Source organism: Nycticebus coucang, chromosome 7 (genome assembly GCF_027406575.1).
Source record: "Nycticebus coucang isolate mNycCou1 chromosome 7, mNycCou1.pri, whole genome shotgun sequence".
Classification (NCBI taxonomy): domain Eukaryota; kingdom Metazoa; phylum Chordata; class Mammalia; order Primates; family Lorisidae; genus Nycticebus; species Nycticebus coucang.
Genome location: NC_069786.1, coordinates 134058243 through 134084286, shown reverse-complemented (window position 1 = coordinate 134084286; position 26044 = coordinate 134058243). Strand labels below are relative to the sequence as shown.

General features: G+C 47.7%; 1 protein-coding gene across 42 annotated transcripts in view; it reads right to left on the bottom strand.

The window, feature by feature from the left end:
- Nucleotides 1-25731, bottom strand: part of LRRFIP1 (LRR binding FLII interacting protein 1) — a 156360-nt gene extending 130629 nt beyond the window's left edge. For 27 of the 42 annotated variants that reach the window (XM_053596608.1, XM_053596612.1, XM_053596610.1 and 24 more), the window contains exon 1: nucleotides 25532-25731. In XM_053596608.1, the coding sequence (XP_053452583.1) occupies nucleotides 25532-25627 (96 nt within the window). In that variant the 5' untranslated portion in view covers nucleotides 25628-25731. The remainder of the gene's footprint in view (nucleotides 1-25531) is intronic. The other 15 variants (XM_053596588.1, XM_053596596.1, XM_053596595.1 and 12 more) reach the window with 6 other exon arrangements.
- Nucleotides 25732-26044: the final 313 nt, after the last annotated feature.

Here is a 26044-nt window from a genome sequence, read left to right as displayed (position 1 = left end):
GGGCAACAGCTTAAGACTCTGGAAAAAAAAAAAGAAAAAGAAAGAAAGGAAAGCCGGCTCTGAAGAAGTCTAGCCATCTCCTCTGACAGCACAGGCTGGGGCTGCCTCATGATCCAGGGTGTGCTGGTCCTCCGACCCTCCACCTTGCAGGACTAAGCCCCCTCCTGAGTGCGGGTGTGCTCAGCAATCTGCTTCTGGCAGGGTAGGGACAGGGAGGAGCACCAAGGTTACAGCAGAGACACCTGCAGACACCACCTCAGCCAGTGATGGAGGTCGACATCCCCAGTGATGAGCGGAGTCGGTGCCCTGGGGGATGAGAGGGAGGAGGCCTGTCACCTCCACCAGATTCTTCCCCCAGATCCATGACCTCAGTCTGATCAGACAAATTCAAATTGAGGAACATTCTACAAAATATCCAACAGCTACTCTTCAAAAGTGCCAGGTCAGGAAGACAAGAAAAGACTGAGAGACTGTCACAGATTGGAGGAGTTAAAGGCTACCTGGTGACAAAACCCAACAGGGGGACCTGAAATGGATGCTAGAATAGGAAGAGACTGTAGTGGAAAACCTGGGGAAAGCCTGTCACTAGTTTCAAAAAATTGCTGAGAACAGGTTACATATCCCCTTCAAGACCAGGCTTGCTGAGCTCTGCCGACATTTCACTTGAGTTTATTTCTACCCGAATGCCCCGACCTGCCACCCACCTCGAGCCCATTAGCACCAGCATCACTCCCCCAGTGTTTCTGGTCACTCCTGGGCCTAAGCGATTCTCTTGCCTCAGCCTCCCAAGTAGCTGGGGCTACAGGCACCTGCCACAACACCCGGCTCTTTTTTTTTTTGGTTGCAGTTGTCCTTGTTGTTTGGCAGGCCAGGGCTATATTCGAACCTGCCAGCTCTGGTATATGTGTCTGGTGCTCCAGCCACTGAGCTACAGGCGCTGAGCCTGCACGGGGCTTTTTAGGACCACGGCACTTGTGTGAGGCGAAGGTCAGGCAAAGACGGCCATTTGTTGCCCCTGCTGGGGTGTATTAATACACCTACATCCTTCCAGCCCAACAGGGAGGCCGCACAGGAGAATGTTCTACAAATGTGGGCCAAGTGACTTCAGCCCCTGGGCCAGTGCCACCGTCCCAGCCGAGCTTTCCTGGACACTGTGAATGCCTTTTTAGGGAGCGCGATCTCATTGCTCTGGCAATGCACAGTGCAACCCGATCGCCCATGCGATGCCCAGTGAGGTCAAAGACCCCTCGCTAGGATCATTCAGAAGATTTTTTCCAAGTGCCTACCTTATGGAAAAAGCCGATGGAGAAACATGAGGGAGGAAAAGCCATAAAGTGAGGAGCTGGAGAGAGGCAGCAAGTGTAAGAGTGAAACGAAAGGATTTGATCTCTTGCTTGAACTCTCCCTCTGGATCCTATCACATGAAAGGGGGAGAAGGTTGCAAACTATCCAGGAAGAGAGAGTTGGATTCAAAATGCACGTTTCAGAGAATCCAGCCAGCGTGGGCTTCCTGTACATCTTTGTTACCTCTAAGTGAGCACTGGCACCCCTTTTGAAATCTTGTCCTAGCTTGAAAAGAATCTGAACTTTCAGATGTTACTGTGAAGTAGCACTAAGTCCATTCATTCTTTCACTTGCTGAGTCTTTCACTTATTCACTCACTTGTTCACCATTGAGCCACAGTAACCCAGTGTCTGCTGTGAGCCATGAGGCTGACCTGTAGGCCAGGCTCTGGTCTAGTGGGAGGGCGGGAGGCTCATAGCCTAAAGGTTATGGCTGAGTTAGCTGCTGACCCAGTGATGTGAGCAGGAAGGGAAGGAAAATGCATCCTGCACCTCCGTAAGCAGATAGGCCAACAGCATCAGCTTGTCCAAGGCACAGCTTCTGAGACTTGGGTGTTCACCAGGGTCATCTGGCCAGCTTGTTAGGATACAGTGGCTCTGAGTCAGTAACACAGGGTGGAGCCTGAGGCCACACTTCGGGAACCACTGATCTGAGGTAAAATCAAACCCCCTCAATTCCAACCCAACATGCTTTTCTTTCTCCAAGTTGGCTGAGTGACTTAACAGCTGCTGTTTCAGAGACACCACTGTGAAATCCTTGTCACGGCAACCTGACATACTACCGGGGACAACTGGCTTTTGCGGGTTTGCCGTACAATGAACATCTGCAGAGTGCAAGGGAAGGCCCAGAGCACACAGGTGACATTTACTGCAAAGCCAAAAACACAAAAGCAATCCCGCCTCCCAGAGTTTGGGACCTTCCTTTGCCCTTGAGAAAAGACCTTATCCAGTAGGGCCTCCCAGTGAGCTGGGGTCTCACCACCCTGTTTCCCCTATTAGGTCATTAAATACGAAATGTCTAATTTCAAATCAAAAGTTAGGGCGTCGTATATCAAACAAGAAGCAGTACAATTAACTCAAGTATGCCCCTGAACCAGCCATCTTAATGATAGCCTGGGTCTGCCAGCAGCAAAGAAGCCTGGAGAGTAAGTGTTGAGGTCGTGAAAGGCGTCTCCACGGCTTGCTGAGATTTGAATACTTTTCCTTGCAAGAAGTGGTCCAAAGCCTGGAAGTGCTGGTGAGTAGGTGCAAGGTCTGGAGAACAGGGTGGATGACAGAGTTTCCAAGTCCAGCTTCTAAGCGGCACTGATGGGGCAAGAGTATTGTCTTGCAAGAGTGTTGGCCTGGTCTAGTGACCAGTCTCACTGCTTAACCACAAGCATCCTCTTCATTTTATCCTGCTGGTCACTGTGGGTATTGCTATAGTGGAGTGACCAGGCTTCATGGAGCCATAGGGAATAACACCAGCACTGGCCACCAGACAGACGCCAGTAGCTGTTTTTGACAAATACTCAATTTGTGGCTGTATTTCAGGACTTCATCTTCATCCAACCAGGGGGCCAAATGCTTGCAATTGTCCAAGAGAATCCGTTTGTCATCACATGTAGCAATACGGTGTACAAATGGTTCTCCTTTATGTCATGAGCACAAAGAAAGGCAAACTTCCAGAGGATTTCTCTTCTGATGCTCATTTAATTCATGCGGGATCCATCTATACAGCTTCTTTACCTGGACTATTTGTTTCAAATGGCCCAATATTGCTGGAATTTTAACATCAGACCCTGCTGCTAATTCACACGGAGGTTGAGGCGGATTTGCTTCCAGCTCATCATTATCCACCCTGTTGATAGGTCACCCGTGTGGCTCATGTTCCAGATCAAAATCACCACAGGAGAACTTCTCAAATCGTGGAGGTACTGTGCGTTCATTAGCCACATCCTTGAGCCCAAACACTCCATTGATACTTGGAGCTATCTGCACTGCATTGGTTTCACAATGGAACACAGAAAATAAAAATCGAAAGATAATCAAAAGCCAAAACGTGCATTTGCAAGAATGAAGATGTATCACAGTAAACAATTTTTATTGTATCAATTGTATCACAGTAAACAATTTTTATTGTATCACAATAAAAATCAAACAAAAAGCAACGAAGTGAAATGTCAGAGATATCAACTGTCACACTTAATACTTAAGGTAATGGGACATTTCACACTGTGCACCGGGCCAGCCTGCAGGCAGGGCTGAGGAATCAGGAGATGTCAGTGAGGACTGGAGAAGGTTGGGTGGCCTTCCCGGAGCCTGTGCTCCTGGCGACTCCAGTCCACCTTGTTCCCTCCACGTGGACCTGAATACCCAAAGGCTCAAAGGCCAGAGAAGGCCATGTGGGGACAGCTTCTGGGCCAGGCTCCACCACCTCTCTGCCATACCCCTCCTGCTTCTTTCCTGAGGGACACGCAGGCCTTGCGCCTGGCTCCTCCTCCAGCTGCAGGGGAAGCAGCAGCACCCCAAAGAGATGCAGAGGGCACTGTGTGAAGAAAAACGCTGGCTGCGGGGGCCAGTGGGCATGCTGCTCGGTGTCAGAAGCTACAAATGAGGCTGAGATGTCTGGGTGTTTAAGAATTTGTTTTAAATGTTTCTGATGATATTATCACCCCATCTGACAGCTGCAAAGCCCTGTGGGATGCATGTGCTTCACATCAAGTGCTTTCTTGTCTGGACATCAAATAAACTCTGCACGGTAGGTAGGCAGGCATCACCCCACTCTACAGGTGAGCTACTGATGCCAAGGACTGGCCTGGAGCTGAGCTGGGGGCAGGGAACCTACAGACTGGAGCCTGGACCCCAGGGCCTGAACCCTGGAGCCCTGGAGCCTAGAACCTGGAATGTAGGGCTCCCTAGAACCTGAAATCCAGAAGCTGGAGCCGGAACCTGGGCTCCCTAGAAGCCGGAGCTTGGAGCCTGGAATCTAGAACCTGGGTCCCTAGAACCTGGAATCTAGAGCCTAGAGCCTGGAACCTGGGCCCCCTAGAACCTGGAGCTTGGAGCTTAGAACCTAGAACACGGAGCTTGGAGCCTAGAATCTGGGACCTGGGCCCCCTAGAACTGGAATCTAGAGCCTGGAGCCTGGAACCTGGGCCCCCTAGAAGCCAGAGCTTGGACCTTAGAACCTAGAACCTACAGCCTGGAGCCTTGAACCCTGGGCCCCTAGAACCTGAAGCCCAGGAACTTAAGGAGGGGGCAGGAGCCAGGACACCAGCTCTCAGTCCAGAAGTTTTCTAATGAAGGTGGCAGATGAGTGGCTGCTGGACACCCATGATCTGACTGGAACAGACCTGCCCAGTTTAGTCCTGTCCAGCACTGCACTCACATCACCCCTGACAATGCTCAAAGCAGTCATTATTATGTCCACTTACTGTTGGGAACACCGAGGCTCAGACACACTGGTCACTTGTCTGGGGAGGCAAAGCCAGAGCATGGTGACCCTGCCTCCAGCCCAGGTCTCCTGACTGCAGCCCAGCACTGACCCTTGGAGCCACATTCTCACTAGGGCTCCTGGGGAGCTTCTTGTGGGTGTGTGAAGTGCCCTGGTCACAGGGTGAGGAGGAACACTTTTCATACCAACAGTAAACCAAAATCTAGACACTGCAGGCCTGGCCTTGGTGGGAAAGCTCAGTGTGGCATCTGGGGAGAACTGCGGTTTCTTGGTCATGCTAGCCTCCTGCTGGAGAGTTCTGATGAGGTTATCAACACAGGGCCAGAACAATTCCTCCTCCTGATCCATTAGGACAGGTTACCAGGGAGCAGCACCCCAGGCAACTCATGCGCACGCGGACTTTGACAGAGGCTGTGTAAACCACTTGGAAGAAAATGACTGTGTTCAAAGGTTGTCACATTAATGAGATGACATTTGTGGCCACCAAACCGAATAGGAATGCCCCTTTATCTTTTCACTTTCCTTCCTCTAGGAGGTGGTGGTTTCTGAGTGACTCCTGTGTGCCAGGGTCAGTGCCAGGCATGGGGGTCCACCCAAGACAGGGGCAGCACAGCCCCCTGGAGAGCATGTGGTCCAACACAGGGAGAAGCAGGCATCAGCCCCTTCGGGTGAGTGACAGGGAGGTGCTGGGGACTTGTGGGAAGGAGGCACATACTAGGCCTTGGCTGAGTGGTGGTGGTGGAGCAGCTTCCCTGGGGAGAAGCCATCTAGTGTACCCTCAGGGAGGAGGGGTGGCTTGTCAGATAAACCGGAGCGCTGGCAACCAACCAGTGTTATCTTCTGAGCCCTGTCTGTCACCACTGTCTCCACTTCTCCCACAAGGAGACTTCAGCTTCAAGACAGCCACAGACCCAGGTCACAGATGCAGTTAGGAGCAGAGCTGGGCTCCACTGAGATGCCACCAGAGGAAAGAATCATTCACCGCTGAACCCTGCAAGGGCCCAAGAAAGGAAGCCCCACGGCTACCCAAAATGATCCTCTGAAGGGTGGGCATAGGCCTATGTGAAATAATTCAAAACATGTAAAAGCAGACAAAAAAACTATACAGCATATAGTGTATATTACAGTTATGATCTTAACCTGTTAAACTTTGCTATATTAAAAAGTCATGTTTTGGGCGGCGCCTATGGCTCAGTCGGTAAGGCGCCGGCCCCATATACCGAGGATGGTGGGTTCAAACCTGGCCCCGGCCAAACTGCAACCAAAAAATAGCCGGGCATTGTGGCAGGCGCCTGTAGTCCCAGCTACTCGGGAGGCTGAGGCAAGAGAATCGCTTAAGCCCAGGAGTTGGAGGTTGCTGTGAGCTGTGTGAGGCCACGGCACTCTACCGAGGGTCATAAAGTGAGACTCTGTCTCTACAAAAAAAAAAAAAAAAAGTCATGTTTTAAAAGCAAGTGCAAGGAACCCCCGCCATATGCTGTATTCTGTGTGATTTATTAACTGCCATGTTCTGTACTGGAAAAGATATTTAGCAAAGAAAAATAGATTAAATTTATGATAGCAGGCACAAAATGAAAAAGGATTTATTAACCCTTAAACCAAAGGTTTATTGAGCCAAAATGAATATTAGAATTGAAGTTTCAATTAAGGAGAGGGCCCTTGCATGCAGACCTTTTCACTCACAAACAGAACCTAAAAACTGAAGCAAGAGGCACAAGCCAAGGAGGGGAAGAGCCCAGAACTCTAAGGTGGCGGAGGCTTGTCCATCCCAAGGACGGAAGGGCTCATCCTTGTACAGACACAACTACTCGCACAGTCCTCCAGGATAGAGGCTGTGGGGCACTTTCTGGAAAACAAGGGGGCGGGGAGGCAAGTGTCCTGCCAAGAGCAGCACACAGCCAGGGCCTCTGCAGCAGGGCCTGCGGCCATCTACTTTAAGAAGTTCAGCTGCATGTGCTTGCTGGAGACATGAGGACAATTTTAATCCTGTGGAAGTGTGGCAGCCGCTGGTCTTTTTTGTGGTTCAACATCTCGTCCACCTTCTCATCTGGGAGATGGAGTCCTGGGGGCTGGGCTATGAATGGGTCTGGCCCTGTTCCCCCAAATGGGAGAGAAGTGGGGTCTTCCTGTCACTCTTCCCACTCCACTGGGAGGGGTGAAGATGCAAAGTTCGCACACTCAGAGTGCTGGTGCCTGGATCTTGGACTTGTAGCATCCAGAATGGGAGAAACAAAGGTCTGTGTGCCACCCCCCACCCCACATACTCATGTATGCTTCTGATCCTCCATTTCTTGAGTCTACAGATGCCCTGACATGGCTCCCCCACAGCTCCCACAGCACTGGGCCCTCTGCACTGATTTCCAGGTAGTTTAACTGGAGGAGACACCAAGGAGAGCATGATTTGGGAGATAGCGCTCTGCCCCTTTTGGAGAAGCTCATCTCCACCCACAGAGATGAGAGCACAGGGTCCGGTTTCTATAACTAAGGGGACGAGTCAGAGATCAAGGTGCAGACCTGGGTGTGACAGGAAAAACCAACAATAGTGACCCTCACCAGGCGTTCTGCTCCCTGGGGCCACACAAAGTCTGGACACATGTTTGCTTGTCACACTGGGGGCAGCTACTGGGCAGAACCCAGGGATGCTGTTATATAGCCTATAACATGAGGGACGGAAAATCACCCAGTCCCAAGTCTCAATAGCGTCCAGGTGGAGAAATCCTAATATAAAATAAAGGTAGAAGAAAAAACTTCAGAAACTGAAATAAAGAGTTGGAAGACCATGTGGCTATCACCTTATATCAACTTACATAGCAAGTTCTCTGGAGCTGGTTCTAGGTACAGGTTAAAAATAGGCAGGTAATTTAGTAGCTTCCCAGAGGTCAGATAAGCTCAAAGATAAACAGTGTGGAACAGGGCTGGGGGAGGGAGCAGCCTGTTTTTTCCAGGAAGCCAGCGAAGACCCAGGCACTGAGGCCAGGCAGCTTGGGATGAAGCAGCGTTCCAAATCTGGTGGCAACTTGCTGCTGATTCTTAACCCAACACCAAGAAGCAAAGACAATATTGAGAACAGAGGGTCCCTTCTGTCTCAATGCAGAGAACGGCACACAGGCGGTACAAGAAAGTCTGTGGGGATACTGACACTAAAGACACACACCTACTTAAAGCCATAGCCAGGAGTGCTTTTATTGAGTGTATTTAACCAGTCTCAAGTGCCATCGGTGTTCCTCTTATGCTTGGGAGCTTGTCTCTTATATTTTTCTCTCCATCTCAGCCCTGGGGCATATCCTGACCAGCTGAAGACCACAGCTGCCTCTTCCAGGAGATAGGCATAGCTACCTGAAGGTAGCAGACAGCACCACCATGCAGCTGGCACCTGCCAGGTATCGGGAGGCGGGTCCTGCACTTTGTGGGTGCTACCTCATTGCCAAAGCATCCCAGGTATTATCGCTCCTCATTCACAGACAAAGGAAAGATGAACTCGCCTGTGGTCAGACAACTTAAAAAGGCTGACCATGCTTTTTCCAAAAGCTAGCACATTGTACCCAGGCTGGCCTCAGGCCACTGCCTGGCCACTGGTCCCTGAGGCCACAGCCCTGCCAAGGTTCCTGTCTGCTAGAGGTCAGTCCTCCAGGCCTGATCACAAGTGACATACAGCCCCACGCGTACACAGCCAACGAGTATGCAGCATTAGAGAACATACATCTATTATGACATACCCCACAAAGAGATTGCTCCACAACTGTGCTATCCTATACACAGCCACTAGCCACATGTGGCTATTTAAATCTACGATGAATTAATTTGAATTAAATTACATTTAAAATGCAGGTCCTCAGTTGCATGGGCCATGATTCACGTGCTCAGTAGGTACATAGGACACTGTGGGTGCTGGGCATCTCCATTTCTGCACAAAGTCCCACAGGCAGCACTGCTCTGGGGGCTTAAAACCAAGCCTGAGATAATTTACAGCAGTATCTTTGGGCATCCAGGGTGGCGTGAACCTGGAAATCCCATCTCTGTGTCAGTCTGAAAACCCCCACCTCCTCCCAAATGCCTAAAGGAAGGTAAAAAATAAAAATGAAGGAAATCAAGGACACAGGTGGCAAATGGGTCACCCTACCTGACGGAGGTTAAAAGCATAATGATGAACTTTAGGTCTTCTGGTTTCTTCATGTTTAAATACAATCCTAATCATTGTGTGCTTTCTCACTCACTCCCCCAAGCCCAGCAGTGGGTGTAAACCGTGTAACACAATCCTGCAGGCACTGAACAGAACTAGCTCTTCATACTTGCTGATCCAAGGGTTTACCTATTGCCAAGACGGTATCACATTCTGCCTACTTAACCTCTCCAGGTATTTTATATCTGTTTCACGGAAAGTTATCTCAGATCCTAGAGAATTTTCCAAGCAAGTAAATGAATTATTCTTCAGAGATTATGAATCTATGAAAATCTCATTTATTTGCTCACCTAATTTGACATTTTATTCCACTCTCAGGAAAAGGATGCCATGATGATTGGTTCTCTTGTTTGGGCTGTGTGGATATTAGAGATTAACTGTTCTTCCCTGGTACATGTCTGAGATTAGTTTCCAACTTCCTTCTCAATCCCTACCACTCCCTTAATCAAAAACAAAACTACCTATAGGCAATAAATTAAAGAAGTGTTTGGCTTGTTAAAATGAAGCAACATTTCCTCCCAACACCAACACAGTGGTCAAAGGCACTAGCCTTAAAGGCAGGGGCTGGGTGAAAATCAGGGCTGTGTGCCCCCACCCTGGGGAACCAACATCCAGGACCCACACTTCAGACAACCCACTTCCCCCTGTGGCATGTCCTGCTCACACCTCATGACATCTTCCCTCAAGGTATTTGCTCAAATCAAATTTATGATTTTTAGTGCCTCACTCTCAAATATGGAACCATAGCCAAATATCACCACACATCTGGGAAAGTCTAACATGAAAGACAGAGGCCAAAAAGACAAAGGAGAAAGAGAAACAGGAAAAAACAGACCAAGATGCAGAAGGAAAGAAAGAAAACAGAAGGAACAACAACAATAAAAACCACAGTGGGTATCTTTGGAGCAAGAAGAAAAGGCACTACACTTGTGAATCAAAAAGGGATGCCATGAGAGTAACAAAGAACAACAGCCAAAAAACAAATTCTCAGAAATTAAATATAGAACAGGTGAACTTAGCAGAAGCAGTGGAAGGTAAGCTGAGTCATCTCCCTAGAGCAGCACTACAGACTAACACTCAGAAATGTCCACCCAACCAGATCTCCCTAGAGCAACACCATAAGACTAACACTCAGGAACATCCACCCAACCGGATCTCCCTAGAGCAACGCCATAAGACTAACACTCAGGAACATCCACCCAACCGGATCTCCCTAGAGCAACACCATAAGACTAACACTCAGGAACATCCACCCAACCGGATCTCCCTAGAGCAACACCATAAGACTAACACTCAGGAACATCCACCCAACTGGATCTCCCTAGAGCAACACCATAAGACTAACACTCAGAAACGTCCACCCAACCGGATCTCCCTAGAGCAACACCATAAGACTAACACTCAGGAACGTCCACCCAACAGGACTCCCTAGAGCAGCACCATAAGACTAACACTCAGAAATGTTCACCCAACTGGATCTCCCTAGAGCAGCACCATAAGACTAACACTCAGGAACATCTACCCAACCGGATCTCCCTAGAGCAACACCATAAGACTAACACTCAGGAACGTCCACCCAACCGGATCTCCCTAGAGCAACACCATAAGACTAACACTCAGGAATGTCCACCCAACCGGATCTCCCTAGAGCAGCACCATAAGACTAACACTCAGAAATGTCCACCCAACCGGATCTCCCTAGAGCAACACCATAAGACTAACACTCAGAAATGTCCACCCAACAGGATCTCCCTAGAGCAGCACCATAAGACTAACACTCAGGAACGTCCACCCAACCGGATCTCCGTTGAGCAGCACTATAAGACTAACACTCAGGAATGTCCACCCAACAGGATCTCCCTAGACCAGCACCGCAGACTAACACTCAGGAACATCCACCCTACCGGATCTCCCTTCAGACAGAGCAGAGAATGTGATGGGGAGGGGAAGGTAAAATTCAAAACAATTGCCTTGGCTGGGTGCCTGTAGCTCAGTGGGTAAGGTGCCGGCCACATGCTCCAGGGCTGGTGGGTTCAAGCCTGACCCAGGCCTGCTAAACAATAATGACAACTATAACAAAAAAACTGCCTGGCGTTGTGGTGGGTGCCTGTAGTCCCAGCCACTTGGGGGGCTGATGAACAAGAATCGCTTGAGCCCAGGAGTTTGATATTGCTGTGAGCTGTGACACCACAGCACTCGACCGAAGTGACAAAGTAAGACTCTGTCTCAATAAAAAAAAAACAAAAAAAAAGACAATTGCCTAGAATTTTAGGATATAAATTTCTGGACTTAGTGAACTCAGTGAATGCCCATTAAGCATGAAACAAACCCCCAAAACACTGAGGATAAAGAGAAGATACTAAAACCTTCTAGAGAGAAAAAGTGGACATCATACAACATACTAAAAATATATAAGGCATCAAGGTTCTTGAAACAATCCTAAAAGCTGGAATAAAATGAGGAAAATACCTTAAAATTGTGGTAGAAAAATCATTCTAAATTTAAGTTTTTCAATTTTTTTCTTTTTTGAGACAGTCTCACATTGTTGCTCTTAGTGGAGTGCTGTTGTGTCACAGCTCACAGCAACCTCAAACTCCGGGGCTCAGGAGATCCTCCTGCCTCAGCCTCCTTAGCAGCTGGGACTACAGGTGCCCGCTACAATGACCATCTATTTCTAGAGACAGGGGTGTCACTCTAGTTCAGGCTGGCCTCCAACACCTGGACTCAGGCAATCCACTCTCCTTGGTCTTCCAGATTTTTTTATATTTATCAATTTATTTTATTGACTAGAGTCATATGGTTCAAATACCAAAAGAGTATGAAAAGTTATTCTTGCCAAGGCTGCTTCCACCTGCATGCCCACACCCTTTACTGTGTGTTCTGTCAGTGTTTTTTAATGCAAATGCAAGAAAACTACAGCCTTTCTCACATGAAGACCAGCACACTGACACTATTTTTACTATCTACATATTGCTTTTTTTTTTTCTTTTGAGACAGTCTCACTTTGTTAGACATTTTGTTAGGTAGAGTACCATGGTATCACAGCTCATAGCAACCTCAAACTCCTGGACTAAAACAATTCTCTTGCCTCAGCCTCCCAAGTAGCTGGGACTACAGGTGCTCACCACAACACCCAACTATTTTTAGAGACAGGGTCTCGCTCTTGCTCAGGGTGGTCTCGAACCCATGAGCTCAGGCAATCCACCTGCCTCAGCCTCCTAGAGGGCTAGGATTACAGGTATGAGCCACTGCACCTGGCCCTACATATTGCTTTTTTCAATTAGTGAAACATACTGAAAATTATTTCAAACAATACATCAAGTTCTTCATCATTCTTTGGAAAACGATTTTTAACCTACAACTCTATACACATCTAAACCATCAACAAGTGTAATAGTAGAATAAAGGTATTTTTCAGACATGTGGATACTTATGAAAGGCAATCTTGTTCAAAAAGCTACTGAAGGATGTGTTCCAACAAAATGAGATAGCAATCCAAGAAAGAAGACAATATAGCATCCAGGAAATAGGGAAACAACTGAAAAAAAAAGTGGCAAAAAGAATTCTCAGAATCATGGTGGAGGTTGTCATCATGTGGGCGAAGACCGGGCTGAAGTTCAGCTGTGGGGCAGCGGGGTGTAGCTTGGCTTTGTGGAGCACTGCAGACACCCGAAAGTGTCCGCTGGTATTGACGATTCTACGATTTAAAATCCTGCTAGAATTTGGGATTCAGGACTTCTTTGAATCTTATGCTGCATTTTTGTGTGGAAGTGGAAAATGAGGGGTGATTTCCTCCACCCCTGGAGCCAGTATGTACACACAATTTAACACTTGGTTTATATTTTGATCTAAGAGACAAAATTGACTTCTTTCAAGACAATATTCATAGAATAAATGGCATTTTAAAGGTAAACATCTAGGAGCGGAAATGCTGGGTCATGTAGTAGCAGTGTGGTTGGAATGAAGACCAGTATCCTATATGAAGTATCTCAAGAACGTGAAAACACCACATGTACCATGTACCGGTGCCCGGACCTCCGTAAGAGCTGCGCACAATCAGCAATCTGCCCCCGCCCAGAACCTGGTAAGAGCTGCGCCCGCTAGGCCTCCACACGCCCTGACCAGGAACTCCAGAAGCTGCGCAACCCCGTGTCTCCCCTCCTGTATCCTCCCTGCCTCCACACCAGCCTGCTCATCTGGCCAGGGACTCTGGTAGCCGCATGCCCTCTGGAACACTCCTGCCTCTGTGCAGAGCCCTTCTCCTGGCCAGAGACTGCTGGAGCCTTGGACTCTCTGTGCCAAAGTCACTGGGCGCCAGGCACACCCAGAACCGTGTGCACACCCCCACCCCCCGCCCACCCTGTTGCTGGATCCGGGTGTGTCATAACCCAGAGCTGCTCCCACAACCAGAACTCCCTGGCTGGGGCAGCCCCAGAGGAACTACACAGGGCCACTCCCTACAAAGATCCAGCAACAATAGAGTGATCCTGCTGGAGTCTAATCTTGGAGAGGCACCTCCCCAACTCTGAGGACAGCCAGAGGCAATGATGAAAAACAATCATGAGGCGAAATCAAGGGAAAAACTCAGGCAATATGAATAATCAGAGCAGATCAACTCCCCCAAGGATCAATGGGGGCAGACACAGCACAAGATCCCATGCACAAACAAATAGCTGAGACGTCAGAAATCGAATTCAGAATCTGAATAGCAAATAAGATCGAATTAGAATTCCAAGCAGTAACCCAAAAGATATCTCAAGAATTCAACAAATTCAAAGACCAAATGACCAAAGATTTTGACACATTCAGACAAGAAGTTGAACCCTCAAATATCTGAGGAACACAGTCAAATTGCTCAATAACAGAATGTAGCAAGCAGAAGAAAGGATTTCTGACACTGAAGACAAAGCTTTCGAACGCTCCCAAACTCTCAAAGAGGAAGAGAAATGGAGGCAAAAACAGATCACTCTTTCAGAGAGCTCTGGGATAATTCAAAGAAAACTAATATTCATCTTATAAGGGACCCCCAAAAGCGAGGAAGTGGCTTGACAAGGCAGAGTCTCTTCTGCATGAGATTATGAAAGAGAACATTCCAGACATGCCAAGAGATTCTGAAATTCAGATAGCAGACAGTTTTCAGAACTCCAGCACCACTCAACCCAAATAAGACATCCCCCAGACACATCATAATCAATTTCACTAAAGTTAATATGAAGGAGAAAATTCTGAAAGCAGCCAGATGAAAGAAAACCATCACCTACCAGGGGAAGAATATTAGAATAACTACAGATCTCTCTGCTGAAACTTTTCAAGCTAGGAGAGGATGGTCATCGACTTTTAATCTCCTAAAACAAAATAACTTTCAACCCAGGATCCTGTATCCAGCTAAACTGAGTTTCATTTATGATGGTGAAATTAAATACTTTAATGACATGCACATGTTGAAGAAATTTGCCATAACTAAACCAGCTCTCCAGGATATTCTCAGACCTATCTTCCATAAAGACCAGCGTAATCCTCCACCACAAAAGTAAACCCACTCAGAAAGTGTTGATCAAATGCCAACTTCCACAGTTGCAAAAGGATTAAAAATGTCTACTGGACCCTCGAAAGGATTATCAATATTCTCAATTAATGTGAATGTTTTAAATTGTCCCTTGTCCCCTAAAGAGGCACAGGATGGCTGACTGGATACAAAAACTCAAGCCCGATATCTGCTGCATACAAGAATTGCATCTTACATTAAAAGACAAATATAGACTCAAGGTGAAGGGATGGTCATCTATACTCCAGGCAAATGGAAAGCAGAAAAAAGCAGGCATTGCAATCCTATTAGCAGATGCAATAGGCTTTAAACCAACCAAAATAAGGAAGGATAAGAATGGACACTTCACATTTGTTAAAGGCAATACTAAATATGATGAGATTTCAATTATTAATATTTATGCACCCAACCAGAATGCACCTCAATTTATGAGAAACTCTAACGGACATGAGCAACTTGATTTCCTCCAGTTCCATAGTAGTTGGAGATTTTAACACCCCTCTAGCAGTGCTGGATAGATCCTCCAAAAAGAAGCTAAGCAAAGAAATTTTAGATTTAAACTTAACCATTCAACATCTGAACTTAACAGACATCTACAGAACATTTCATTCCAACAAAACTGAATACACTTTCATCTCATCAGCCCATGGAATATACTCGAAAATCAACCACATCCTAGGCCACAAATCCAACCTCAGCAAATGTAAAAAAAAATAGAAATTATTCCTTGCATCTTCTCAGACCATCGTGGAATAAAAGTTGAATTCAATAACAACAGGAATTCAATAAAAACATGGAAGTTAAATAACCTTATGCTGAAGGATAGATGGGTTATAGACGAGATTAAGAAGGAAATCACCAAATTTTTGGAACAAAACAACAATCAAGACATGAATTATCAGAACCTCTGGGATACTGCAAAGGCAGTCCTAAGAGGGAAATTTATAGCACTGCAAGCCTTCCTCAAGAAAACGGAAAGAGAGAAAGTTAATAACTTAATGGGACATCTCAAGCAACTGGAAAAGGAAGAACATTCCAACCCCAAAGCCAGCGGAAGAAAAGAAATAACTAAAATCAGAGCAGAATTAAATGAAATTGTAAACAAAAGAATTATACAACAGATCAATAAATTCAAAAGTTGGTTTTTTAAAAGATCAATAAAATAGATAAAACTTTGGCCAACTTAACCAGGAAAAAAAGAGTAAAATCTCTAATCTCATCAATCAGAAATGACGAAGACGAAATAACAATAGACCCCTCAGAAATTCAAAAAATCCTTAACGAATATTACAAGAAACTCTACTCTCAGAAATACGAAAATCTGAAAGAAATCGACCAATACTTGGAAGTACGCCACCTACCAAGACTTAGCCAGAACGAAGTGGAAATGTTGAACAGGCCTATATCAAGTTCTGAAATAGCATCAACTATACAAAATCTCCCTAAAAAGAAAATCCAGGACCAGATGGCTTTAGTCAGAATTCTACCAAACCTTTAAAGAAGAACTACTACCTATATTACTAAACCTCTTCCAAAATATTGAAAAAGAAGGAATACTACTCAACACATTCTATAAAGCTAACATCACCTTGATCCTTAAACCAGGGAAAGACCCAACAAGAAAAGAAAATTATAGACCAATATCACTAATGAATATTGATGCAAAAATATTCAATAAGATCCTAACAAACAGAATCCAGCAACACATCAAAAAAATTATACACCGTGACCAAGTGGGATTTGTCCCAGGGTCTCAAGGCTGGTTCAATATACGTAAATCTATAAATGTAATTCAGCACATAAACAAACTAAAAAATAAAGACCATATGATTCTCTCAATTGATGCAGAAAAAGCTTTTGATAATATCCAGCATCCCTTCATGATCAGAACACTTAAGAAAATCGGTAGAGAAGGGACATTTCTTAAACTAATAGAGTCCACCTACAGCAAACCCACAGCCAATATCATATTGAATGGAGTTAAATTGAAATCATTTCCACTTAGATCAGGAACCAGGCAAGGTTGCCCATTGTCTCCATTGCTCTTTAACATTGTAATGGAAGTTTTAGCCATTGCAATTAGGGAAGAAAAGGCAATCAAGGGTATCCACATAGGGTCAGAAGAGATCAAACTCTTCAGATGAATCCACTCTTCACAGATGATATGATCGTATATCTGGAAAACACTAGGGATTCTACTACAAAACTTTTAGAAGTGATCAAGGAATACAGCAATGTTTCAGGCTACAAAATCAACACCCATAAATCTGTAGCCTTTATATATACCAACAACAACCAAGCCGAAAAACAGCCAAGGACTCTATTCCTTTCACAGTAGTGCCAAAGAAGATGAAATATTTGTGAGCATACCTAACAAAGGACGTGAAAGATGTCTATAAAGAGAACTATGAAACTTTAAGAAAAGAAATAGCTGAAGATGTTAACAAATGGAAGAACATACCATGCTCATGGCTGGGAAGAATCAACATTGTTAAAATGTCTATACTACCCAAAGCAATATATAATTTTAATGCAATTCCTATTAAAGCTCCATTGTCATATTTTAAAGACCTTGAAAAAATAATACTTCGTTTTATATGGAATCAGAAAAAACCTCGAATAGCCAAAACATTACTCAGAAATAAAAACAAAGCAGGAGGAATCATGCTACCAGACCTGAGACTATACTATAAATCAACAGTGATCAAAATAGCGTGGTACTGGCACAAAAACAGAGAAGTAGATGTCTGGAACAGGATAGAGAACCAAGAGATGAATCCAGCTACTAACCGTTATTTGATCTTTGACAAGCCAATTAAAAACACTCAGTGGGGGAAAAGATTCCCTATTTAACTAATGGTGCTGCGTGAACTGGCTGGCAACCTGTAGAAGATTGAAACTGGACCCACAACTGAAGATAGACTCTCACTGGATAAAAGATTTAAACTTAAGACATGAAACTATAAAAATAATTGAAGAAAGTGCAGGGAAAACTCTTGAAGGAATCAGCCTGGGTAAATATTTTATGAGGAGGACTCCCCAGGCAATTGAAGCAGTATCAAAAATACATTACTGGGACCTGATCAAACTAAAAAGCTTCTGCACAGCCAAGAACATAGTAAGTAAAGCCCTCAGAATGGGAGAAAATATTTGCAGGTTATACCTCCAATAGAGGTCTAATAACCAGAATCCACAGAGAACTCAAATGTATTAGCAAGAAAAGAACACGTGATCCCATTTCAGGGTGGGCAAGGGACTTGAAGAGAAACTTCTCTAAAGAAGACAGACGCACAATCTATAAACACATGAAAAAAAGCTCATCATCCTTAATCATCAGAGAAATGCAAATCAAAACTACTTTGATATATCACCTAACCAGTAAGAGTAGCCCACATAACAAAATTCCAAAACCAGAGATATTGGTGTGGATGTGGAGAAAAGGGCACACTTCTACACTGCTGGTGGGAATGCACACTAATACATTCCTTTTGGAAGGATGTTTGGAGAATACTTAGAGATCTAAAAATAGACCTGCCATTCGATCCTATAATTCCTTTACTAGGTTTATACCCAGAAGACCAAAAATCACAATATAACAAAGACATCTGTACCAGAATGTTTATTGCAGCCCAATTCATAATCACTAAGTCATGGAAGAAGCCTAAGTGCCCATCGACCCAGGAATGGACTAGCAAATTGTGGTACATGTACACCATGGAATATTATGCAGCCTTAAAGAAAGATGGAGACTTTACCTCTTTCATGTTTACATGGACGGAGCTGGAACATATTCTTCTTAGCAATGTATCTCAGGAATGGAAGAAAAAGTATCCAATGTACTCAGCCCTACTATGAAACTAATTTATAGCTTTCACATGAAGGCTATAACCCAACTGTAGCACAAGAATATGGGGAAAGGGCCAAGGGAGGGGAAGGGAGGGGGGAGGTTAGGGTGGAGGGAGGGTAATGGGTGGGGCCACACCTACGGTGCATCTTAGAATGGGTACAGGCGAAACTTACTAAATGCAGAATATAAATGCCTACATACAATAACTAAGAAAATGCCATGAAGGCTACGTTGAACAGTTTGATGAGATTATTTGAGATTGTATATGAAAATAGCAGATTGTACCCCTTGATTGCACTAATGTACACAGCTATGATTTAACAATAAAAAAAAAAAGAATTCTCAGAATTGTGACAAAGGAAATGACAGCTGTTGCAAACCCAGAGAGCACCTGACCAGATTTGATCAGGAAGACAAGGGTCTCTGCATGCTGGATTTGTGTGTGTGTGTGGCGATAAAATGGAATTGATACATTATTTAATTTGCTTAATCATACAGAAAACATTATTGTTATGGATTCTCTATTTTGTTTTACTGTTGAAAGATTTGTGAAGATTTAGATATGAAAGATATAGACAGATAAGCAATGAAAAAATGAAATAATGTTAAGTGAAGCAAAAGGTTGTATAAGAAATATTCAGTGCACTGTTTGGCTCTGTAAGCAACACTGTCCAGGGGTCCTCAAACTATGGCTCGTGGGCCACATGAGGTGGTGTGATTGTATTTGTTCCCGTTTTGTTTTTTTACTTCAAAATAAGATATGTGCAGTGCGCATAGGAATTTGTTCATAGTTGTTTTTTTTTAAACTTTAGTCCGGCCCTCCAACGGTCTAAGGGACAGTGAACTGGCTCTCTGTTTAAAAAGTTTGAGGACCCCTGGGCCAAAATTAGCATTGTCACTGGCATTTACTGTGCCAATCACTGCTCTGAGAGCTTTCTGTCAAATATATCATTTGCCCTTATAATCACCCCATGAGAAGTATAGTCTTAAATTTTTCATCTTGCCTGCAGGGGAAGTGAGGTACAAACTGGTTAAGTAATTTTTCCCTAGGCCATGGAATAAGGTTCACAGTCAGGATTTGAACCCAGAAAATCTGACTCTGGCACCAGTACCCTTAACCAGTCTGTCATTCTGCCTGTGAACATGCACATGACCCAAAACCATGATGCACTCACAGTGTGTGTGACAGAGAAGAGAAAGAAAAGGGGGAGGTGTGCCTGAGCCAGGTCCAAGAATGCCAAGTACCCGTCCTCAGCGCAGGACGCCAGATGATGCACCTAGAATTGATAAGCCCACAGGTAACGTGTGCAAATTATTTATGGGCACGGAGAGTGTCGCCAGATCATTTAGGGTCTCACAGGCCATTTGAGGACTTGGCTTTTGCTCAGTGAAATGAGAAGCCATTGGAAAGTTTTAATCAGAGAAGTGACATGATCTGACACATTTTAAAAGGACCATCCAGCTGCTGTGTGGGGAATGGCCTGGGAAGAGAGGGCAGGGGTAAAAACCCATTGATGAAACAAAAATGAATTTCTCAAGATGAAAGGATGGGCAAGGAAGTTGAGAGACACAGTGAGGCAGAGAAGAACCTGGGACTCTCTCCCGTGTCGTGAACATTATCCCTGATGGTGCAGAGGTCAGCTGAGGACAATGAGGTCCAGGCTGGGGTGAAGTCAGCTTGCGCGCAGGGCATGGCCAGGAACTGAGTCTTGGATGGAGCCTCAGAACTGATCCAAGACACAGCCTGGGTGATGAGCTAGCACCTCTTAGTTACTAGATGACCTTGGGCAAGTGCTTCAGCATCTCTGAGCCCATGTTCTCGGTGCCAAAGACAGATACCCTGCTCTTCAGTTAGGATTTAAACTCATTATGGGAGTGAAGCTTCTAAGAGGATCTGCGCACCGTGGGCTCAGAGGCTACCCGGGTTCCCATTCTCCTTTCCTGTCCCACACTCTGACTGGGCACACAGGCAACAGGCAAGCTAGAGCCTGTGTCCCCTGACCTCCCTCACACCCCACAGCCTCTTCTGTCTTCTGTGTGTGCACCCCCGCCCCAAGCCCTGAGCCTGCAGGCATTAAAAAGCCCCCAGGAGGGCAAGACATGATTGCAAGAGGGACTTTACCTAACAATTGCAATCAGTGTAACCTGGCTTATTGTACCCTCAATGAATCCCCAACAATAAAAAAAAAAAATGTACATTAAAAAAGCCCCCAGGAAAGGAAGCGGGGAGATAGCAAGCTCTCGGATAGAAACAGCTGAGTCTTCTGATTCCCTCTCCCACCAGAAGCATCTTCTGAGAATCACAACAACAGCCCAAGGTCACAGGCACAGTGTTTGTGTCCCCAATGCCTCAGACTTTGTGATAAAAATCTGTAATGCTGGTTGTGTTGCCTTCCTAAAGCCTCTCAGAGATCTGCCAAGATGAGTGTCTGTCTGGGGGAAGCAGCAGAGCAGTGTCCCCCGGTGGCTCTGGTGGCCGTGTTAGGATTTGGAGCAGGTGGCTCTCTACATGCCAGGTCTTCTGCCCTCACCCGTCCCCACTCCTGTAGAAGGAGGGGGCGGGACACTGGCCCTGACTGCAAACCACTGATGACAGCGGATCGCACCTTCCAGTCAGCATCTGTGTGTCTTTATCTGCTGACTAGCCTCAGAAAAGCAAATTCATGGAGAAAAAGGGCATGGAGGTGAAGTTGTACCCTCCACAGTGGAACAGGCTATGGTGGCAAGTCCCTTATTTAAACTGCAGTCAGGTAAACGCTGGCCTAAGGTCCCCCTCTCTGAAGGAGGGCCTGTGTGGAGAGACCAGGAGTGTGGTCCTCACAGCCGGGCTCATCCTGCAGTGCCCAGTACCAGGAAGCCAGGTCAGCTCGCTGCTGGGGAAGAGTGAATTGAAGAAGGATCTGAACCAGATTTCCGGGCTATCTGAGACAGACCGTGGGCAGGACACTCGGGTGTGGTGCTTGAGCAGTCATGAGGACGGGGCAGGGCTCCTCCACACAAGCTGGTATGTGATGGTTATTTGGAAGGATGGTTGGGGAAGGGGAGTAAAATGAAAGAGAGACGCAGGATTAAAATGCTCTGTATTCACAGATTGTCCAAAAAAGGGGGACAGACTCACATGGGGTTCCCAAGAAGTGGAGCCCATAGCATGGAGGCAGGCTGGGAGTGGTTTCTTGGGAGCCCTGTCCCAGGAAGGTGTGAAGGAGGTGGGCGGGGTGGGGGAGAGGCCTGGCCAGGAGGTGGTCTGGGCTGGAGTCACCCCCCAGCTTGACCTCCCAGCTCTGGAGCACCAAATGCACCGACAGCATTGGTTTTATCTTGAGACATGTCAAGGGCCGCAGGCTGCCCTGGAGGTGGCGTAAGCCCTTCCTCCACAAGCCATTTCTGCGCAGCCTTTTCTATAGTGAACGGGGGTGGTGGTGACCCTTGAATAGTCCAGGAAGTCAATTCAGGGCCAGCAGAGGGGAGCAGAGTGGGACAGCAATGTGCCTGCCACAACGGTAGGGCCAGAAGACCCAGTCCACTTGGACCGGCTTGGAGAGGAGACTCCAGGTAACACTCAGAGGACACTGCCCTGCTGAGTGAGGAGGGAACACCCATGGGGCCAGGCAGGAGCGACAAACTCACTGCACCGTCGGCAGGACTCACAGCTTTGCACCCACGCAGCCTGCACACACTGCTGCTTTTGTCTCAGGAGAGGCATTCTTCATGTGGGAGGAAGGAATTGCCCCGGGCACGGTGAAGGTGATACCATTTCACTAGTGGCAGAGCGCTCAATGGGAATTTGGGATGCTTCTAAAACGTGGAAGGAAAGAAAAGTCTGTGTGTTCTGGGAACCTGTCTCCCAGATGTGAAGCACAGCTCACATCTGCTGTCCTAATGAGCATCTCAAAGTGCTCACTGGACCGGCTTCCTGACAAACATCTCTTCTGAATTCCACTGTGACACCATGGGAAGAAAGAACCAAGGGCGCTAATGCATCTAGTATGTTTTAAAAGAACAGCTCCATTTACAGTAAACTGGCCTGGAGTTTAAGCCCTGATGTCACTGCAGAAGCAAAAACGTATCGCTCCAATGTCTCGCCAGCCAGCCTCCTGCTCCTGCGGGCTGCCCAGCTCTCACTCTCACCCTCACCCTGGGCCCCACCTGCCTGCAGGGTGAACTTGGCTCAGAGTTCCCCACTAATCCTTCTGGAGGCACATTCTTGGATGTCTGACCCAAGTCCATCCTGCTGCTTTTTTCAGGGCACCCTGGTTCCCCATTCAGGCCCCCATACCTCCTCAGGACAAGCTGGCTCCCCAGCTCTGGCAGGGGCCTGATTTCTCATGGTGGGATCCATTGCCTTGTCCCCAGGCTGGTGGCAGGCCCCTAGCCACAGAGCTTCGTGCAGCAGTGGCAGGGAGATGCTTCTAGCTCTGGGGTGAGGGGAGAGCCCCCAGGAAAGATAGGGAAGCTCCTGAAAGGCAGTGCGGCCAGTGGGTCTGAGGATGAGGCCACTTGCAGAGGACAGCTGCAGAGGCACTGGGGAGAGAGGCAGTGAGGCCGGCGGGGAACCTGCCCTGCGTCTGGGCTTTTCTGCTTTCAGGACAGCACAGTTCCACCTGCCAGTGCGGTCAGGGTTTCTGTCCTGGCAGCCAAGCATCCTGACTAATAGATACATCCTTCAAGAACTGAAAGTGTCACTTCCTCCAGGAAGCTGCTTCTGATCCCATCGGCTGGCTGCAATCCCCCCTCATTCTAAACTCTCAGAACTCGCTATCCGGGCCTGTGTATCAGGTCACTTCCCGTCTTCTGTTAGTATCACCCATCTACAGACCCCATCCCTTTCTGCCCCAGCTTCTTGGGGGGCAGATCCCTGTCAGGCTCCTGCCTGGCTCCCCATCTACCCAACACAGGGACTTGGGTACCAGGACTTATATCTGTTGAGTCAATGAGTGAATGAGAAAGTACTGAACTTAAGACACTTAAAGACTCAATGAGCAGATATTTGCTATTTGAATAGTGAGTTTAATTTTCACAGCTGGGAAATAGAATTGGAAACAAAATGTTGCACCTGCTTCCTGCAAGCCTGTTAATACGTGCCACTTACTACTTATAACAACTGCATCCATGCTTGTTTTTTATTGGAGGGAGTATGAGGGAGCTCTCCTATTTACCCAGAGCCTAGTTAAGTACTTTGCTATGTACTACCCATTTTCTTTAACCATGAAAGCCCAGGGGGGTCGTTCTTTCCCATTTTAGAGATGAGAGAACAGAGGCTCAGAAGATCTTGAGTAACTCATTTTCCCAAGATGGCATAGCTAGGGGAGAACTGTGGAGTGACAAAGCCCAGTGCTGACTCCAAAGTCTATCTTTGTAACTGCCAGCTGCATTTCCCTGGGGGGAGGCAGGGCCTCAGGGCTGTCAATTGGGAGCATTCCCTTGCCTTGCCTTTCAATCTATTTTTATAAAAGGCAGCAGATAAGAGGCAGACTTTAGGGACTCTCATTCTTCTGGTTCCTTTGTCCTGTAACCACTAAACCAAGATGAGGCCCAGGATTCATGGTCACCTCTGGCCCTCCCAGGGAACACCTGTTTGGTGTTATGGTTAAATAAACACATAAATGGCTGTCTTCATGGGGGTGGAGGGTGAGTTCTACTCAACCTACTATTTTTAGCAAACATCTATATTTAGCCAAAGGTCCTTTGAATGCTTTGTACTTACTAGTGCAACACACCCTGACAAGCACCTACTATGTGCCTGGCTCTGCACTGAGCTGAGCTCTTGGGATATAACAGGGAGACATTACCCGCCAGGGTGTCACCTGCTACACGTGAAGAAATAATGACAAGGCATCCTGGCTGCCACACCAGGTGTAGGGAGCAAGAACTGGGGAGCCCAGTGGAGGCCAGGAGACTTATGCCTGGGCAGGACACAGCATCTATGGTGGGGTTCAAGGGATGAATAGGAGTTTGCCTGGAAAGCCCATTTGTCTCATACAGAGTAAAATGAAAATCTTTATTTATTCAATATCCAACAACCGACTGACTGCCACAGGTCCATGAAAGCAAACTCAGGTATTTACAACTACAAACACCTCATCACTGGTTATAGAGTAGAGAGACCCCAATAAATATTTGGTGATGCAACCAGACACCACAGCCTAAATTGCCTGGGAGTTTTTCCATATGAGAATAGTACATGGAAGACAGTGCCACCAGTGGGCCTGAGGATGAGGCCACTGGCAGAGGACAGCTGCAGAGGCGCAGGGGAGAGAGGCAGTGAGGCCGGTGGGGCCTCATAGAGTAACTCTATCATTCCCCAATACCGAAGAGAGTTCAGCAGGAGGGTTGCCTAGACGCACCTGGCCCACAACGCAGAGGGTACCCAAGGGTCCACCCAGGGCCCCAACCCACTGGCTCTCCTTCCCCAAAGCTATTGTTCCCTGGCCTCTGTACGTCTTTCCGGATGTCATCTATGTTGTCTGGCCTTAAGGTAGAATCCCTGTGGGAGAAATAAAGGCAGACATCCGTACAGAGATCCAGCCTAGTGTGCTTTCAATTTGTTACACTAAAGTTCATTACCGAATGAGATCTCCCTTATAATAAACTCGGTTCCGAAAACTTGAGTGAAAACCTTTCCGTGAGCCTGGACCCATTTTCAGGCTCAGTCCAGAAACAGGATTCACAGAAATCCCCAAGTTCATCTCCAAGCTGCACCTCGCGTGACAATCGATGAATCGATGGCGAATGGTCACCTACACGACTCGGGCCATTTCGGCTGGGCCATGTGGCCTCCGGGGACCGTCCACTGGCCTTTAGGGTCTGTCCTCCTTCCATGCAGCACAACAAAACCGAGCGCTCGCCCCCCCCCCCCCCCGGGGCCATCTAGTGCGGCTGCAAGCGCCCCGGCTCCTCTCCCGAGGGGAGGCCGGGAAGGGGGAGGGCTAGCAGTGACAGGCGTCGTCGCAGGCTTGTCCCCAGGCTGAGGACCGGTGCCCAGTCCGCAGGCCGCCAAGATGAGATGGGAGCCAGGCCCAGAGCCGGGGCCCCGCGCCCCTGCCCGAGACCTGCCGGGCCCAGTCCGCCTGCGGCCGGACGCATGGCTGGACAGACGGCCGGACGCCTGACAGCTGCCGCGGGGCCACCGCCGTCCGCCCCGCCCGCATAACGGGCCGCCCCCGCGCGCCGGCGAGCTCACCTCGCGGGCGATCTGGTTAAGCGCGTCGTCCTCCGCCGACAGCCGCTCCCGGTTGGGGAGCCGCTTGCGCCCCGAGCCCTGCGTGCCCATGTCCATCGGCCGCCTCGCCCGCCGCCGCCGCCGCTCGCGCCCGCCCAGGCCGGCCCGTCCGCCCCTCCCTCCGCCGCGGCGTCATGGCGTCAGCGGGCGCAGCTGGGGACGCGGGGGCGCGGGGGACCCGCAGCAGCGCTGGCGAGAGAACTGGGGCGGGCGCGGGGACCAAGGGACCTGGGAAGACGCCGAGGGTCGGGAACTACCTCCCGGGGAGGCAGTAAACGAAAAGCGCGACGACACCAGGATGCCCAGGGCCAGGCACACGGATCCTGGGGGACCAGGGGCGCGAGTAGGCGGGGCCGGAGCAAGGCGGGTTGGACCTCCTTGAGGATTGCTTGGCCTGGGGGGGTCAGTCCTGGAACGACTCGCCCCAGGGCAGAGGACACAGCTAGTGGGGACCCGGCGTGGTGGGAAGGCTTT